Raw genomic sequence first — 20,674 nt, 5'->3', positions numbered from 1 at the left:
ATTGCATTTGTAGTTAAAAACATTCCTGCAAAGAAAATTCAAGGCCTTGACACTTTCAATAGTGAATTCTATCAAATATTTAAGGAAGAAACACCACCAATTCTACATAAACGTCCATAAAATTGAAAAGGAGGGAATAATTCATAACTACTTCTATGAGAACAGCATTACTCCAATACCAATACCACACAAAGACATTACAAGAAAAGAAGATAAAAGACCATTAGTCCTCATGAACACAATTGTTCACAAAAGATAATAAATCATCATCAAGTGGTTTATCCCAAGAATGCAGGGTTGGTTTAACATTTTACAAAAATCAATATTATTTATCATATTAACAAATGAAAAAGAAAAACCATATAATCATTTCTACAGACAAAGAATTTGAAAAAAGCCAAGAACATTTGCTTTAAAAAAAATCTTAGGCAATTAAGAATAGAACTTCCTCAATCTGATAAAGGGCATCTTTGAAACCCAATAGCCTCATATTTATACATCAAAGATTAGATGCTTTCCCACTAACACTGGGAGAGACAAGGATGTCAATTCTCACCATTCCTATTCAACATCATACTGAAGGCCATACTAGAGCCACTGTAATAAGGCAAGATAGAGAACTAAAAGATATCAAGATTGGGAAAGAAGTCATTCTGTCTTTATTCACAAAAAATATGGTTGCCTACATGGAAAATCTGACAGAAAATACAAAAACTTGTTGCAAAAAGTAAGTTTAGGAAGATTGCAGGATACAAGATCAATATACTAAAATCAATTCTATTTCTATATATAACAGACATGAACATGAAATTGTAGGAAAAAAACTACTATTTATTGTATTATCAAAAAATAAGGAATATTATGTAACTACCAAAAAAGGCATACTTGGCATTCTCTATGAACCAATATAAAAAGATCTCCAAGACATATTAAGTGGAAAAAAGAACACAAAATCATAAATATAGTTTTCTATCATTTGGGTTAAAGTAGGAGGAATTATGACATGTGGGTAAGTAAATATATGTATGTGTGCTTATATTTACGTAAAGAAAATCTGGAAATATACTTAAAAACTTAGTTACAATAGTGAGAAGCAGATGGGAACTGGGCAGATGGCATTAGGGTGGAAGGGGGACTTTTCACTGTATACATTTTTATACTTTTTGATTTTTGAATCATATGAATGTGTAACTGATCCAAAAACTAACTTAATGTTTAAAAATAAAAGAGCAGAAGCAGGTAATACAACTATGTACAGTCCATCTCAATTCTATGGAAAGATAACTGGCTAGGACTTACATAGACTAAGATATACACCAAACCACTAGTGAAATTTAACCAAAGCATTTTCTATGGATGAGGCACATTGCTAAGTACTAATGATACGTATTTAAGAAAACAGACATATCTTATTGTCTGGTACAAAGACTTTTTTAAAGAAAGTGTACCACTGAAGTGTGATGAAAGTTAAAGAGGGGAAATCTGGAGTGCCATGGAGTTATATAGCAAGTGGTCCTAACCTAAGTCTGTCTTTCTGAGAATGGAACATTTAAGTGGATATCTAAAAGATAACACTCACCAACCAAACTGTAGGGAACAATGCCCCAGAAAGGTGAAATAATAGCTTGTAAGACAGTCCAATTATAAGAGATGGCATAGAACTGAGAGAGACACTGTACGAAAGCACAGAAAGAGGGGAATGGCACTGGGTGAGGAGGAGGCAATACGCAGGATTCTGAACTTTATTCTAAAGGTAATGGAAAACCACTGACGGGGTTTTATGTGAGGAAGCAGGATTGAAAATTTAACGATCATGGTTTAGAGTCTTCTTACTTTTGTCACAAAAATAAAAATACAATGCAATTACATTAAAATACATGTACAGGCTTTCATTACTTCTTTGTGGTCTCTGCTACTGTGCATCACTTGTCAAATCTCGTTCCCAATAGCACTTCTTAGTTCTCTTGGCCTAGACTCCTCACCATCTACAATTGCAAATTTCTGCTAACTTCCTTTTCTTTCTTACCCAAGGGGCCTTGAAGTGTCTTAAAAGAGGACACACGGGAGACTTCCACTTGCAGGAAGACAGAACAGACAAATTTTTCCCTATTCCTGTCACTAGTACAACCAAAATCCCTGGGCATTATATACAACACAAACGCACAAAGACTTTGAAGGGTGGAGAGATGGCAGACCAGCTAGGGACTTCAGGACCTGAGGAAGCACGTAGTGGTGAGCTTCCTAAGTTTCTTTTTAACCACATGTCTCAGACTTGGAGCTGAAGAAGCCAGCAACCTAGAAATACCCAAAAGAGTAGACAGAAAAAGAGCCCAACAAAAGCTTAATTTCTCTACCAATAAAATAGAAGAGAAGGAATCTAGCAAAATAACAGAAAAAACAACTTTTAGAAATAATTGCTCTACTCCAGCTGAACGCCACTGAGAAACTGTGGCTCCGCGACCTCTGTGGTGGTTAATTTTATGTGTCAACTTGGCTGAATCACAAAGTACAAGGTATTTTTTTTTTCTTCCCACACTTCAATGCATTTTACAAAATATTAGGTATCCATATCTGTTTAGGTGCCCAGATATTTGATCAAATGTTCTTCCAATGTGTCTGTCAGGGTTTTTTGAATGAGATTAACATATGAATCAGTAGACTGAGCAAAGCACATTGCCCTCCTTAATGCTGAAACATCTGCTCTTCTTAGGTCTCAAATCTGCCAATTTTTAGACTGGAACTACACATCATCCAGCCTGTGTCTCCAGCTTGCTAAAAATAGATCTTGGGACTCCTTAGCCTCCAAAATCATGTGCACGAATTCCTTCCATTACATCTTAAATTCCAATCTCTCTCCCCCTCCCTCTTTCTTTACACACACACGCGCGCGCACACACACGCACACACACACACACCCTACTATTTCTGTTTCTCTGGAGAACCCTGATTAATACACTCACCCTCGCCATCAAAGGCTGAGTGAGAAACCTAGATTTCTACCCTGCACAGGCTATAACAAGGTATCTATTCCCTCCCTCCCCAACTAGGGTGATATCAGAGAAGGCTATAGAAAGTCAAGATTTTCAATACCAACAAGCCAGTAACAAACCCATTCCTCTTCCCCCATTGAGACAGTAAATGTAGATCATGTGGGGAGCCTGAATTTCTACCTAACTCAAGAGCAGCAAGACCCCACTGGAGTGGTATCAGAGGAAACACCAGAACTACGAATCAGAACCTTCACCAATGCCCAATCTGCAATAGTGAGGCCACTCTCAGCATGGTGTCAAAGGAGGCCACATGCGGAGTAGTAATGAGCCACTCCTACTCCTAACTACCCAGTGAGGTATCAGTGAAGGCCCCATAAGGAAGAGGAATGCCCATCTCCATCCAGCAGTGAGGAGGCACACTTCCCCTCAATGGAGGGTATGTGGGCAACGTAGACTTTTACCCCCATCGAGCAGTAACAAGGTGGCACACTGACCCTTGCCCTGCCAGAGCAGTACCAGAGGAAGGCAGCTTAAAACAGAAAGTGTAAAGGTCTGGAGTCTCACAACATAACACCCACGTTGTCCAGGTTCCAAAAGGAAATCACAAAATCATACCAAGAACCGGGAAGATCTCAAACTGAATTTTAAAATGATAATCAGTACCCACACTGAAACTGATAGAGATGTTACCATGATCTGACAAAGATTTTTAAAGCAGAGTCATCATAAAAGTGCTTAAATGAGCAATTAGGAACAATCTTGAAACAAATGAAAATATATAACGTTTCATCAAAGAAATAAAGGAAGACATAAAGAATAACCATATGAAAATTTTAGAATTGAAAAATAAATGAAATTTTTAAAACTCAAAAAATGGGCTCAATGGCAAAATAGAGGTTTCAGAGGAAAGGATCAGAGAAAAGGAAGAGGGAAAAATAGAAGTTTCTAATCTGAAGGAGAAAAAAAAACCGAAAAAATTGAACTGAGATGCAAGGACCTTTGGGACTATAACAAAATATCTGGCATTTATGTCATCAGAGTCTCAAAAGGTGAGAAGAAAGAGAGACTGAAAAAGTACTCAAAGCTATAAGGCTGAAAATATGCCAAATTTATCAAAAGATGCAAAACACAGATTTATTCAAATAGGATAAATCTAAAGAAAAACACACCAAAGACATTTTAAAACTTCTGAAAACTAAAGACAAAAAAAAAAAAAAATCTTGAAAGTGGTGTAAGAGAGATGACACCTAAACTATAGGGAAAAACAATCTGAATGAATGTTTTTCTCATCAGAAACTGTGAAGGCCAGGGAATGTGGCATAATATTTTTCCAGTGCAAAAAAAATATAACTGTCAACCCAGCATCCTCAATCCAGTGAAATATCCTTGAGGAATGAAGGAGAAATCAGGACATTCTCAGATGAAGAGACTTTGCTGCTAGTAAAACTTCCCCAAAGGAATGGCTAATGAAAACTCTCTAAACAAAAAGAAAACAATAAAGGAAGGGACCCTGGAACATCAGGGGGGAAAAGAACATGATAAGCAAAAATAAGGGCAAATATAATAGACATACCTTCTCTTGAGTTTTCTTCTGTTTTATGGTTGAAGCAAAAATTATAATACTATGTGATATAGTTCTAAGTGAACACAGAGGAAATATTTAAGACAACCTATTAAACAAATAAGGGTAAACAGATATTAAGGGGGTAAGGTTTCTACACTACTGCCACTGGAAATGTAACACCAGAAGACTGTGATGATGATGAGAGATAGATGATAGATGATAGATAGATAACATAGATAGATAGATAGATAGATAGACAGACAAACAGATAGATAGATAATAGATAGACAGAAAGATAGAAAGATGGATATGTGTGATATGTACGATACATATATATAATGTAATACCTAGCCCAACCACTATGAAAAGCTATACAGACACTCAAATAAACCACAGAGAAATCAAATTGAAATTCTAAAAAAATTTCAGTTAACTCACAAGAACGCAGGAAAGAGAAAATAAAGAAACAAAAAATTAAGAGAATAGAAAACAAAAAATAAAATTTCAGACTTAAGTCCTAACATATGAATAATTATTTTAAATGTAAATGGTCTAAATATACCAATTAAAAGATACAAACAATAATTGAAAGAAAGCAGAAGTGGCTTTATTAATACCATATAGACTTTGGAGCAAAGAAAATTTTTACAGATCAATGGGAACATTATAATGATTAAAGGGTCACAGCAATCCCAAACGTGTATGCACCAAACAATGGAGCTGCAAAATATATGAAGCAAAAACTGATGGAACTGAAAGAGAAAATAAACAAATTCACAATTCTGTCTAGAACATCCTTTTCTCAACAATTAGTAGAATAGACAAAATTAGTAAGGACACAGAAGAACTCAATAACATCATCAACCATCGAAGTATTTAATTGATATTTTTACAACACTCCAATCAACAAGAGCAGAAAGCAAATTCTTTTCAAGTGTCCCTTAAATATATACCAAGAAAACCACATCTGGGGCTGTAAAACAAACTTTAGCAAATTTGAAAGAACTGAAATTATACAGAATGTGTTCTTTAACCACACTGGAATCAAACTAGAAATCAACAACAAAAAGATAATAAAATCTTCAAACACTTAGAAACTAAACAATACACTCCTAAATAAAACCAAGAATCAATGAGAAAGTCACAAGAGAAATTTAGTTACATTCAACTGTATGAAAATTAAAATACAACATGTCAAAACTTGTAGGACACAGTTAAAGTAGCATTAAATGTATACATTAAAAAAGTTTCATATCACTCTATATACTCATTTCAAAACCTACAAAAAGAAGAAAATATGAAGCAAAAAGAAGGCCATAATAAGCAGAAATTAACGAAATTTAAAACAAAAAGCAATAAAGTTGACGAAGAGCCACTTCATTGAAAAAAATCAGTAAAATTGATGAACCTCTGCCAAGATTGACAAAGAATAAAGAGTAGACACAATTACCAATATTAAGACTAAAGCAGAGGGTTTCACTAGAGACCCTGTAGACATCAAAAGGATAATAAGGGAATATTGTGAATAACTCTACACAACTTTGATGAAATAAACCAATTCCTCAAAAAACACCAACTATCACAAACACAAGTCAAAACCACAATGAGATATCATCTCATACCTGCTAGAATAGCTGTTATCAAAAAGACAAGAAATAAGTGTTGGTGAGGATGTGAGGAAAAGAGAACACCAGAGCACTGCTGGTGGGAATGTAAATTAGTGCAACCTCTATGATAAGCGGTATGGATGTTCCTCAAAAAATTAAAAATAGAACTACCATATGATCCAGCAATTCCACTTCTGGGTATTCATCTGAAAAAAATGAAAACACTAACTGAAAATATATATGCACCCCCACGTTCACCACAGCATTATTTTCAACAGCCAAGACATAGAAACACCTAAGAGTCCATTGATAGATGAGTGAATAAAGAACCTGTGGTATATGTATATAATGGAATATTATTCAGCCAAAAAAAAAAGAATAAAATCTTGCTATTTGTGCAACATTGATGAACTTTCAGAGTACTCATGCTAAGTGAAATAAGTCAAATAGAGGAAGACAAATACTGTGTGTGGAATCTAAAAAAAAGAAGAAGCTTATAGATATAGAGAACAGACTGGTGGTTCCCAGCAGATGGAAGGTAGGGTGGGTGGGAGAAATGAGTGCAGGGGCTCCAAAGGCAAAAATTTTCAAATTAAAAAAACAAACTAACTAACTATCTAATTAACATACCGTAGTTCTAGTATATCTACCAAGAGACAAGGAAAAGTGATCATCCTATTTCTAATTAAGATGCTCCAAGAAAAAACAACTTGCTTTACGAGGCTCATTCGAAAGACTGGATGCCAATGTATGATTACTAAGATAAATTATGATGTTCTAACAAATATAACTAGGAGTGTATAACAGGTTAGCTATCAAGATAATTATATTCTGGTAGCATTAATGACTTTTTCATGATTATTAATGGAAATTTCTTTTTAATTGTTTTCATGGCATAATCACCTCTACCTATTCTAGTAAATATTAAAAAAAAACATACACTCACATTAGCAGTCCTAAATACAGATTACACGTTGTATATAATTTGAAATAAAAAATACTAAACCGTAAAATAAGCTTCACAAGTTTGACACAATTTTGATTTTTTTAAATAACTACTTTGATTTTTCTGAAATATTAAATTTCAAAAAGGTATTTCTTTCTCTTTTTATTTTTCTGGTCTGTGTATTTGTTGAACCTACTCTGCTTATTCCATAAGTGCTTTAGTTAATAATTAAAAATCCATCAATGCAATACACCATGTTAACAGGCTAAGGAAAAATCAGATGATCATATCAATCAATAAAGAAAAAAAATTCAACATGAAAAAAACTCTTAGAAAAATAGAAATAGAGGGGAATTTCCTCTTGATAAAGAGTACCTGTAACAAAGCTACAGCTAACATTATACTTCATGATGAAAGACTGCTTTCATTCTGATTGGGAACAGGTAAGGATGACTGCTCTCACCAGTCTTATTCAACACAATGCTGGAAGTTCTAGCCAGTGAAATAAAGAAAACGGGGGAAAGGAACACAGAGTACGAAGAAAAAAATAAAACTATTTCTGTTTGCAGATGACAAGATTACGTACATAGAAAATCCCAAGGAATCTGCAGGATATAAGATAAACATACAAAAATCAATTATATTTTATATGCTATTAATGAAGATGTGGACACCAAATAACTGCACTCCTGGGCATCTCTCTCAGAGAAATGAAGATTTATGTTCACACAGAAAAGGTACACAAATGTTTATAGCAACTTTATTTTTAATAGCCCCAAAATGGAAACAACCTGATGTCCTTCAATGGGTGAATGGTAATCAAACTAGTACAGCCATAAATGGAATACAATTCAGCAATAAAAAGTAACACACTATTGATAAGTGCAATAACCTAGATGAAACACCAGAGAATTATGTTGAGTTTAAAAGTCAATTCTAAAAGGTTACATACTATATAAATCCATTTATATAACACTCCAGAAATGATAACGCTATAGAAATGGAGAATAATTAGTGGTTGCCAGGGCCTAAGGAGGACGTAGGGGTAGGAAAGAAGCAGGTATAACTATCAAAGGGCAAAATGAGGGATCCATGTGGTGACGGAAATGTTCTATATCTTTACTGTATTAGTGACTACCCTGGTTATGTAGTTGTATTACAGTTTTGCAAGATGTTCTCATTAGGGAAAATCAAGTTAAGACTATAACAGGAGGGTTTTTTTTTTTTTTTGTATTATTTCTTAAAGCTGAATGTGAATCTACACTTATGCCAAATTTTTAAAAAATTAAATTGAAAAAAGGAAATACATAGTCATTATGCCTGCCCCTAACTGTTTGTAACTCAAGTAGGGCTAAACTATCCAAATTAATGTTTTCAATTTGGCTTCTTAAAAAAATCAGGCCTTTATCAATTTTGAACATTTAAAAGCATAAACAAAACATTAAAGTGAAATCTATTTCCATATCTTAAGCCTTCTTTTCTAGAATCTGATTTCAAAGAGACAAGCTAGACTGTCCTGTTGATAACCCCTGATGGCAATCTTCTAGATGTCTAAAAATGAACTAGGTGAGATCAGTAGCTCTCTATTTCCCCAGTGTCAAAGGGTAAACTCAGACTCAACTTCCGACAGGATGTGCAGTCAGAGCCAGGCAGCTCACATATTTGGAGGACTAGTACACAAGCACTTTGAGCAGTTGGTGCCCAAACTAAAATGATCCCCCCACTTATCCCATTTGGAAGGCTACTTTTACGAAAGCCCTAAAGGAAAGGAAAACAAAACCCTCAGTCCATCCAGCTAGGCTTGGTCTACAAATGCCTCTCTAGGGGATGATGAGAGATCGAGGGCCTGCATGTAAATTTCCAGCCCTTCTGCCCTTAAGTTCAGCCTGTGCTGTGTGCTGCTTGCTACTACTATTTGCCTCAAGTCTTCGACAGAAACATAATGAGCAATGCCTGCTTTAAAAATATTTCTGTCTGTCTGAAAAGCTTGCAGGATGCCCCTAAGAAATTAATGAATTTTTAGTCTCCAGAATTAAAAAAGAAAAAGAAAAATTTCTCTAATCTCTTCTTTGATGTACAGCCCTATGATTGGCCAAAGAAGATTGTTTCTCTTGTTAGATATTAGTGCATATTTAAGACTTATTAAAAAGGCAACATGAATATGTGAATAAAACAGTGAGCTGACAGACAGAATACCTAAATTTAGGCCTGTCAATTGTTTGAGTGACTGCATAGATCATTTTATTGCACTGTGACTCTTACCATCTGCCAAATGAAGGTATAATCTCTGCCTTTTCCTATTTCATAGGGATGTTGTGAAAAGAAATGATAGCAAATGTAGATTCCTTTGCTTTTAATTCTCATAATTTATATTCTGAAAAGTCAAACAGGCATTGAAAACTAGACTGTATATACCAAAACAGATAAACATTCCTAAACACTGACAGACAGACAGATCTGCACCGGCTACCAGAGAGACCTAGGCAGCTAGCATTCCAGTACTAGTATACAAATATACAAATATGCAACTATCTAGAGATATCTCTCTATATGTGTATACGTATTTTTCCTTTTTTTTTTTTTTTTCAGATATGGTGATAACAAAATAATCTAGGAAAGACCTGACTCCCTAGAACCAGCGTTTTAAGCAAGCCTTAGAGATAAGATGGTGTGCTGGACACCAACACAGTCTTCCCTTCCTCAAATCACCTCAGGAAAGCATGAGTGGGACAAGGAAATCTCCTACTGCCTCACTCTGTGTTTGGCTTACAGTCTCTGACCACTCTTTGGCATGCACTCTTAATATAAAAACATATGCCACCAGCTGCTATAATGGCCTTGAATGATCTTCTCATGGAAATGTAAATGAAGCCGGAAGGAGAGTTTGGTAACAAAGTAATGCTTCATTTTTAAAATCTTTAAAAATTACATTATTTTTCAAACCTTTTTAGCCTGATTTATATTAATACCTCATTTATTCATTTATATCTCTACATTGTTTCACAAACAAACATGAGTGTACAAAGATAAAATAACTTAAAATACAAGAAACTGCTTCTCAAGTGACTTTGAAGCATATGGTCCACAGACAACATACTGAGAAACACTGATACAGAAATAATGTAAGAGTATTGTGAAGAATTCTAATACTTATTGGTTAAGTAGAAGAAGAAAGAGAGTGAACAAAGGAAGTCAATAAGTAGTGAGAGAGAGGGAAAAACTGGAATGTATGATACCAGACTATTGGACAGACTATTTTAAGAAGTCATTAACTATGTTGAATGCTAGTGAGGATCAGTAAGATGAGGAAAGTATTCACAGACTTTATAGACATGGAAGAGACGGAGGTGAGGAAATGGAGACAAGTCTTATAAGGTGCTTGGCTATGCAAAGAATATGCAAATAAGAGGCATAAGGCTCCTAGGTATGGCATAAGGCAAAGAAGGGATTTGTTTGCTGTGTGACTTTGGGGATGGGAAGAACTTGGCCTGAAGAAAAAGCGAAGTTCAAGATGTATGAGATGAAGACCAATTTTTCGTATGCAAGTTTTTAAATCTTACTAGTTATTATACAAATAAAGGATAATTATAGGTTCAAATCTTTTTTAGATAAAGGCCATAGATGTCAAAAACCATCACAAGTTACAAAAGCTATTTTCTATAGTTAAGACAGGACAGAATATTGATTTATCTTTAGAGGAAAGTAGAAAAACTGAATGGCATATTTTCTGATTCTTAAGAAAAGGTGAGGCCCCTCCTAAAAGTTAAAGATTAATATTGAGGCAGCAGGCATGAGTGCCACCTGCTGGTAAAATACAAATTCTCAGTATTTTGACTGATAGAAACCAGTCTTAATTGGATAGAGTTTACCTGTTTCTAATAGTTTCTTGATACTGATCCAGAATCTCAGGTCCTCCCACCAGCAAAGGTAGTCTTTTAAAAACACTCCTGGTCAGTCTGTAATCCTCCCTTTATTTCAATATATTCAATAATAATAGGTGCATAAATCCAAGAGCTGTTACATCAGCATTACGTCATTTTAAACTGAAGGGCACCTTCCCATAATTTCTACCCACTCACACTAGCCTGCCCTCTGCAGCAATACAGTAAATCCCTGTATTGCTGCCCTTCATCACCTGAAGGCAGGCATGTCTCCACTTACTTTCTCCTCAGATGAAACAACCCCAGTACTTTTTTTTTTTAACTGTTGTTTTTAAAATCTCCCATCATCTAAGTTGTGGGATAGAGCTTAGTCTGTCAACAGTCTATAAAATCTCTTAGAGGTCTTATTTCCAAAGTTAGCCCAGGGGTCCTATTACTTTTCTTTATCTGGGCCGTAATACACTATTGGCTCATGCTATATTTGTGGGCAGCTAAAATCCTGTCCAGTCAGATTTTCCCAGTCTGGCACTCATACAATTTAATTATCTGAGTCTAATAAAGTCTTGGTGTTTATCCTTGTTAAATTTCATCTCATAACGATTCTGATTGTACTTTGTCAAGATCATTTTGGACCCTTAATTCTTGGTGCCATCTAAATTTGACAAGCCACTTAATAAATCTTCATCCAAATCAAAGATAAAAACTTAGATATAAAAGAGCCCTCAGAGGTAATACTAAACCACCAAAAAATTCTCTTTGGGGAGGGATGTTTATCTAGCTGCAAATCTATTTACTGTTTACCAGTCTATTTCAGCTATAAGAATACCAGAAAATTTAAACAAAAACTTTAATGAAATCAAGATGTGATATAATAGGCATTCCATGAATATACTGTCCACGTGTTCCTTTCAAAATGCAATTTATAAGTTTAACATGGACATTTTTACGTAAACTCATAAAGTATTCACAAACCACATTGAGATTATCAGTGGATAGTTCCTGAAGTCCACTATTCTTTTAAAAAAATATACTTTTAGAGTCAAACTATAATTATTTTATGATTAAATATTTAGAGTTAAACACTTTGAACAGTAGATTTGTGGCCAATTATGTATTTCTCCCATCCTAATGGACTGAAGAGAATCTTTTACAGGAAAAAAATATAATCATAATCATAATGTAACTAGGTATCACATATGCTAGGCTTTAGCTGTTTTCTTAAATATATTTATCTAGACTTTTCTACTTCAATGACCATTCTCTGCACTCATGAAAATGGAAGCAAAATGAGAAGTGTTGTTCTACAATAGAGTATACCAATCACATATGGACCCTGAAGCCCAACTACCTGGATTCTAATCCTAGCTCTATTATTTATTAGCTATGTAACTTAAACATGTTATTTAACCTCTCTGTGCCTCGGTCTCATTTATAAAAAATAACATTAGTACCTACCTTACAGAGTTATGATAAGAATTAAATACGTTAATATGCATAAAGAATTTGTAACCGTATCTGCCATATAATAAGCATTAAGTACTTTACATGTTTGCTATAATCTTTCTTGATCACTTAACATTACCCTTCTCACTCATCTGCTCCTTGTATTTGTCTGAAAATAATAATATGCTACAATGGTTAGTTAAGAGCTGGGTTTTGAAGTAAGAAAGACCTGGATTTGAGTGCTGGTCCCACCACTAACCAGCAATATTACTGTGGGAATTAACCTAACCTCTCTCAGCCTATATTTCCTCATCTCTAAACTAAAGATTACAACAGTATTTATTTCACTGGATTGTTGTGAAAATTAAATAAAAATGAATAATGAATATGGCACAATTTACATAGTACTTGACATGTAGTATACACTCAGTGAATCTTTGTCAAAATTCCTTTTGTGTACACCTTAGCATTTTGGTAGGCACAATCAGGAATGGACTATTCTCCTTTCTAACAGTTTTATAGATTCATGATACTTTTGGCATCGATCTTTGGTTATCTGCCTCTCTCCATCCTTTGTAGCTGGTTCTGGGCCTTGCAGACATATACTTTTCTCAACATTCCTCCCTGTTTCCTTTTTTTTTTTTTTTTTTTTGAGGGAGGGAGGGTTATTTGTGACAATTATGTTAAAATTTAAGAATTCCCTATTTTTTGTGAACCCATTAGCTTTTTGGAACCTATAACAAAGGGATTGTGCCCATATTTTCTTTTATTTGCTTTATAAAATATAGAATTGATGCTAAGTGATAATTTTTCTCTCAAAAGTCTATTCCTTCTACTTCTCTAATTAATGGTAAAAAGTATTTCCAGAATAACAGTTCCCACTATTGTTTCCTTTACCTTCTATGAGACTAAATTATTAATACATCAAAAATTTTATCAGATATTCTTTAAGTAAAATGAAACTTCTCACAGAGATCTAAAAGATTAAAGAACACATTGTACTAGTTTGCTTCTCTCTGTAAATTTTATAATTTGTATTAAAAACCATCATCTATATTCCCTGTCATGCTAAGATTCTTTCATATTTCTCCATCAAAACATCATTTTTGTTCTTTTCTTCTTTTATAGCTCTCTACCATGTTCTTCTCTAGCATGGTGGTTTTTACATTACACACATGTGCATGTGCACGCGCACGCGCGCGCACACACACACACACACACCACACACACACACTCTCTCCACACATACATACACACCTTGTCTAGTGTTCGTTATTAGATGTTTCTTTTCAACAAAGTATACCTTCTAATGATCAGAGTTCTTTCATGAATACCATCTCTACCACCTCTTGGTAATAGATAGTCTCTTGTAAAAATATTATTTTCTATTATACTGTATTGGTATACAAAATTATTTATATACAAAGTATTGTTCTCAGTTTTGTTCCCAAATGTTTTCTTTCTACCTATGTTTTCCTAATAAATTATTTATTTTTGTAATTTTATCTGGGCTTATTTCTCTTCTTTACTGATAAATTTAATGAACCTCTAGCCAAACAGCAATAAAAGTTACTCTGCGAGAAGTCCGCTACTGTACCCATTAAAGAGTACAATTGAGGAAACCAAATACTCCTCTAATACCCTCCAAATGTGAATTGCTGCACCTATCCTTACTTTCCAAAATTATGAGCATGAAATGAAGATATGAAAAATACGAACTGTGCCTACTCTAGAACTTCAAAATCCCTAGATTTCTTTTATATATTTCTGCTAATGTACACAAGAAAAGTTATTTTGACTGAACTGCAAATTTTAAGATAGTAAGATCATGTATATTTTACTCACTATTTCCCAATACCTAGTACACATTAAACCCATGGGCAAAATCCTGCCCACATCCTGTTTCTGAATTGCTCACAGATAAAAGTGGTTTTTATATTTTTTAAGGGTTGCTTAAAAAAAGAGAGAGAAAGAAAAGAGTATGTGACATAGATCATACATGCCCTAAATTTTCCCATCTGGCCTTTCTTAGAAAATGTTTGCTGACCCCTGTATTAGATCCTCAAATATTTGTTCAAAGAGGTAGGGGAGGGGAGGGAGTTCCAGAAATGGGGAAGGAGAAACAGAGATTTGCAAGGAAAATAATTGGAGATCACTGCAAATATTAAAACTCACATAATAAAAACTGTACAGGCCTTAAATCATTCCTTGACTATGATTTCCACTGAATTCCAAGAGAAACTAAAAATCTCTCATTAGTATATTTTAGATTTTTTTTTGTAACTGACCTGTACTTGACTCATAGATGCTCCTAGGAGAACTAAATTTGAAACTTAGTAGTCTACCTCTCCTCCAACTACCCTAGTAAACATAAACGTTAGTCATTAGCAAGGTGTCAGCCACTATAAGAGGTCAATTCACAGGTATGTACCCTAATGCATACAGCTTTTCCTTCCACACAGTATTAAGCAGCTAAGTACTAGCACTTCACATTTTACTCATCCGTTTCCATGTGACCTATTACTTCAAAATCTAATCATTTAGAATATTCTGCAAGCCCTGAAACAAAGCTTTGAATACTAAAAATTGTGTAACCAAACCATGAAAGTTCCATTCTCAAGTAATAAGAAAGAAAAAGCAGTGTTAGAGCTACTAATAGCAATGGCTATTAGAAGCATATGCAAAGGTGTACCTGAAAATGCTGCTCCATCACTTGGATTTTTCCCTGGTCTGGACATTTTTTCAGAGCTCGATCTGCATAATGGAATAGGATTTCTACCATCTGTAAGAAAAATAGTCTTATATTGATATTAAAATATACCTCTAAAATTTTTTAATACTTAATATATCTGATCCTCCTGAATATATTAAAAATATAATTAAAATTTTAGTAGATTTATTTCCCAATTTTTTTAACTCCAGCCTAATTTCTTCCAGCCTCAGGGCTGGTACCAATTTGCTACCTTTCCTAAAAATACCTTCAGGTTCTACACCTTAGTATCTACATTGCTGCCAAAATGAAATCTTAAGTTAAGCTCTTCCGTAATCCTCTGCTGTAGGTATTTCCCTAAAGAACGCAGATAGAACACAGAATCCTGAATATTTTAGTAGATACTGAGAAAATCATTCAAGAGTCTAAGAAGCAGCCAATTCCTATTTGTTTTCTAAATGTCTATACTAATTTGGAATATAATTTTTACCAATGAACTTGCACAATTAAAAGGGGAATAAATGAGTACAGTAAATGAGTTCAACCAAGTCTAGACCAGGAAAATGAAGCCACTATTAAATATTAATATTAATCAGATTGTTGTTAAGTAATAATAAAACATTAGCCCTCTCTGCTACATCAGGCAAGACACATGCTTGTATATATTTCTCATAATTACTAATCAGTTTATTAAAAAAAATAACAAATGTCAACTTTCTATGAGCTATAATTTGGTTCAGAAATAATCCAGATGATGGGCTTCCTCCTTCTTTCCACTACAAACAGTAAAATAGTCTTTTGGCTATTTTACTACTTTATCATCTTCATAAAGGAGTGAGCAAGAAAAAAAGGAAAGATGATAAGAAGAAATTTAAAAAGCATTCAAGATGACCCCAGGGAATTATAATCTGATTTGTTTTTTTATACACTGCTGCCTTGACTATAACTATTTACCTAATCATGCCCAAAGATTATTAGCAAATACCCAGAGCAAATCTGTACTGAACCCTAGAAAGACCTTATTTAAAAAACTCACTCGATCTGCAACAACAGCCTTTCGCTTATTGGCATCCCCCGATAATCCTGCAGAGAAGCATAAAATCCAACATATAAACAAAGTTAATCCACCTCTTCAGGAGTGAAACTGTCTGGTCTTCTTCTATTTATAATCTATGCTAACATAGATATCATAATAACAATCCGTAGGTATCAAAATGTTGGATAAATTCCCATAATAGCAACACCTCGCTTCTATTAAACCAGAAAGCTTATCAATGTATTTCCCTTGTAATCTACTAGCAAATTTTACAGATGAAATGCAAGAATTTAAAAAGTGACATTTAAAATTCTATATCCTGTACTTATCATTTAACTTTTTCACTGAAATCTATAAGGTTTGATAACATCTGGTTTATAAAATACTTGAATACTAAACTAAGAAGTGTTTTATGAGTGATTAGTGTTAGTCACCCTCTGTACTCCAGAAAAACAGTCTACAACACCAGTATTGTTAACTTACCCACTACAGCTTTTGCTTTTCCTTCATGAAAAGACCATGCAAGAGCCAATGCTTCTGTAAGACAATCTTGTTTCAGGAGATGATCCACTCTCTAAAATGAATAAATGAGAAAAGTTAGACACTTTTGTCTGACCAATCACAAGTCAGTATTCTTATTCCTCCTTATATGTTTCCGGAATTGCTGCTTAGTAGTTACAATTATTCTAATAACCATGTGAATATCTTATTTCCAAGAAAAATAAGTTCTTAAAGCACTAGATAGTACAGTGACTCTATAGGTTAGTAGGCTATACTGGCAGCCAAAAGGCCTAGATATGAAAAGAGGAAACATCCAGAAAAAAGAAAACGGCTAGTTGTTTATCATAACGTCCTTCGCTCCCTCCTCCTTAGTAACAAATTCAGGTTTATTTGAGACAGTAGTATACCAGCTAAAGGACATTTCTAAGACTCCTTTGTAGCCACTTGAGGCCATGTGACTTAGTTTTAGCCAAGGATAAGTGGAAGTGTTGTTTGTTATTTCTGGGATGTCACCTTAAAAGGTGACATCTTTTTTGTCCTTCCTGGAATGTGGACTTAACAGGTGGAGCTCCGGCAGCCATACTGAAATATAAAATGACCTTGGGACTAGAATCCACACACAAGGACGGTGGAACAGGATAGTATACTGAAGATCACGGAGCTGCCACACTAGCCACAGAATGCTTTTATATAAGAGAGAAATCCTGTTGAAGCCACTGTTATTTTGCATTTTCTGATGTATATAGCCAAACTTATTCATAATTTAAAGTCAAGTTTTATCAAATCAAGTACTGAACAGTCACAATGGTTTTGATGTACACTTCTGAAATTAAAAAGCACAAATCTAAATAATCTTCTCCTGCAAAGTCAAAACATAAATATTAAGAAGCTGTCAATTCAATAGCTCTAACACATAAAATTACTTTGTACTCACCTCTCTCCAGCTCCTTAGCATCATCACATAAACAGACTAGAAAACAAAGAGGAAATTGAAATAACCATCTTTAATAAACATGTTTGGGAAACACATTTGCTCCAGTCCCACATCTCATTTTACATCTCTTTAAGGAAAAACACTTCCTACTATAGTCAGAAGTATTTACTAATGGGTCTTCAAGGGCCCACATTAAAAAGCAAATCAAACAGACATTTCCAGGTTATAAGTCTTCAGTCTGAGAAGGAGCTAATCCCACAGACAAGGAACAAGGAATACCCAGCTCCCTGTACTGACTTGGGAATATCGTAAATGTTAATAATGAAGAAATGTTTCTGTATGTTAAGTTTTAAGAAAAGCACAGAAACAAACTGATACACAGAACGTTGCTATGCTAGTGATTCTACTCTAAGTCACATGCCTCAATGCCTTTTAATATATTTGAAGCTAATCTAGCTAAAAGATATCTTAATTACACGACAAAGTATCTTCCTGGTTATGAAAACATAAATGTGAAGGAAGAGTATGAAAGTATATCCTTGAATCAAGAAAATAAGCATCATACTAAGAGAAAGTAAAAGTATGTCTAAAACTGGAGAAAATAAAATTAGCTAAAACTCCTAACCACTTAACCCCTAAAAGTTTTAGATGATGCTGATCAATATTTACTTTGTAATGCACTGCTCTTTTTACCAGACACCTCCTTCAGCCCCAACTATCTTGACACAAACAAATGCCAAGTCACAGAGTAAAAGAGCTTACTTTGGTTCCCAAATAAAAGATCTGACCACCATAGCTACTGATGGATTGATAACAAGCCTTCTCTCCAACCAAAGCCTGTAAAAAATAATTAATAAAAAAGGTAAAGATTACAAGATTTAAAAGTCTCATCAAGTTTTAAAGAATGTCAATTACATAAACAACATTTTAGGTCAACATGGTTTCATCCCATAAATGAGTGGGGGGAAAAAATGTCAATCAAGTGCCAGTCTGTCAGTGGAAGTGGCAGAAAGACAAAGCACAGAAAGTAATTCTCTGCTTACACATGGTCTTTTTATTTTTCAGAGTAATGCAGAAAAGGGAGGACCATGTCAATTTTAAATCTAAAAGAAAACTGTTGCAACCTGCCCATTATTGGAGGACAGGTAGTCAGTCTCTGTTTCCAGCAAAAAATAGGGCTGACTAAAAGTGATACCTCTAAGTTCTTTAAAATAAATATTAATTAAAAAAAAACACACAAGAAGAAACAGGAAGACAAAGCAACATAGCATATGGGAGTCAGCACAGCCCAGAAAAAAAGAAACAAAACCTACTGTCTGATAAATCTGGGTTGCAAACTTTGACTCTCACTAGGTATGATGTTAAGTTTCAAACTTCTGATATTCAGTTTTCCTTTCTTTGAAAACTATGCACTGTTTCTGTGAGGCTTAAATACATTAATATTTATAAATCTCCCAAAATATATGTGATCAATAACAGATAACTATGATAACTTTTAACTTTTTATTTTAAAAGATATGCAAAGGTAGAGAAAATAATGAACCCCATACATCCATTAATTAGCTTCATCATTGGTCAACCCATCACCAATCATCTACAGTCTCATTGACTCTCCTGTAACATTGTATGATTTTAAGGTGAATCTCGGATTTTGAAATTTTGAATTTATTATGCATATACTAAATTTATAAAAATTTATAAAAATTCAGTATACACATAACAAGTGAGTCCTTTTTAACATAACCACAATTTCATTAACGTGTCTTTTTTAATTTTTTTCCCCAGATAGGAGAGTTAACCCAGTCTCCATTATTCCACCTTAGCCTAAAGTACAAGTTTAAAGTCTAACAGTATTTTTAATAACCACTCAGACACCAAGAAAACATCTAAGTGTGAGACAGTAATTATTCCTACTTTAGCAAATTCAATTTGTATTACCATTTCTTATTCTGGATTTTCTTGGTTTCTAAGTTTTAAGACTGGAAGGTCCTTTCATATATATGTTATGCTCTAATATCTCAGAGAGATTTGAGCAAAGGCTACATATCATGCAGTAGACACGTTAAATATGACCATCATTACCATCCATGTATTTTTTTTTTTTTTTTTTTTTTTTAGAGAAATTACCCAGGGAAGCCTCATAATAGTCTAAATTTCTTGTTTAAAGATTACTGGTTTAGGAAACATGTGATCACAATTAAAGTAATTTGACTGTAAACTATCTGTGTCAATTGCTAAAGGACATTATTGTAGTTGCTTAAAATAGAGTAAAATTAGTACTAAGATAATAACTTTTACATCTTCTTTCTCTTTAGGCTCCTACATTTCATTTATCGTCTATTCCTAAAGAATCTTTTCCTTCTCTCAAAGCCATCTATGCTCAGAGCCCCATACTTGTTCAAGCTTTTACCAATCACCCATATATTTTCAAAGCCTATCAGCTACCTAGCTCTAGTGACTTATCCTTTAAATCATAGACTTATTGTCACCACACTAAACTTTTTAAAATATTTTGGTTTTATAAGTTCTTTCTCATAAATTTTCAATTTCATTTCATTAGTTTAGTATACAAGTGAAAACTCTTTGGTATTAAATTAGTCATGTTACTGGGCATAAGGTGACAGGAATTATTATTTTAGTTCACTTTCCTGAATAGTTACAAACACACCCATATCCACTTCGACCTAGTGGCTTTTAAAGAAACACCTCAACACATAAAGATAACTCCTCAGAGTTTCTATTTCTAGAACAAAACAATAACAAAAGACCAAGTTTATGAAATCAATATTAAGATAGTGGGTTACCCTTACCAGTGCCTGACTAACATTTCCTCCAGTGGCTAGTGATTTGAAATGGCTGCTGTTGTAGACCAATTGAACTTCTGAGATCTCCACTGTTTCCAGTTCTTCTTGAGTTTGCCGATCGATCACATGCAACTTCTCTACACTGTCCAAGAGCACAACTGTGCGTGAGTTTATCCACTGCAATTCAAGCACACAACAAAACAAAAGTGAGGCCCATCCTATGCCATCATTCAAGACAAGAAGATTGGCCAGTCAGTT

General features: G+C 34.2%; 1 protein-coding gene across 7 annotated transcripts in view; it reads right to left on the bottom strand.

Moving 5' to 3' along the window:
- VPS8 (VPS8 subunit of CORVET complex) overlaps positions 1 to 20,674 on the bottom strand; it is a 230,538-nt gene that overhangs the window by 157,997 nt on the left and 51,867 nt on the right. For all 7 annotated transcript variants that reach the window (XM_016159713.2, XM_016159714.2, XM_016159708.2 and 4 more), the window contains 6 exons: positions 20,423 to 20,593; positions 18,375 to 18,449; positions 17,613 to 17,648; positions 16,661 to 16,751; positions 16,178 to 16,224; positions 15,124 to 15,213 (listed from right to left, as the gene is read on the bottom strand). In XM_016159713.2, the coding sequence (XP_016015199.2) occupies positions 15,124 to 15,213; positions 16,178 to 16,224; positions 16,661 to 16,751; positions 17,613 to 17,648; positions 18,375 to 18,449; positions 20,423 to 20,593 (510 nt within the window). The remainder of the gene's footprint in view (positions 1 to 15,123; positions 15,214 to 16,177; positions 16,225 to 16,660; positions 16,752 to 17,612; positions 17,649 to 18,374; positions 18,450 to 20,422; positions 20,594 to 20,674) is intronic.

This window comes from Rousettus aegyptiacus, unplaced genomic scaffold (assembly GCF_014176215.1).
Source record: "Rousettus aegyptiacus isolate mRouAeg1 unplaced genomic scaffold, mRouAeg1.p scaffold_m13_p_4, whole genome shotgun sequence".
Classification (NCBI taxonomy): Eukaryota; Metazoa; Chordata; class Mammalia; order Chiroptera; family Pteropodidae; genus Rousettus; species Rousettus aegyptiacus.
This window is presented reverse-complemented; position numbering and strand designations above follow the sequence as displayed.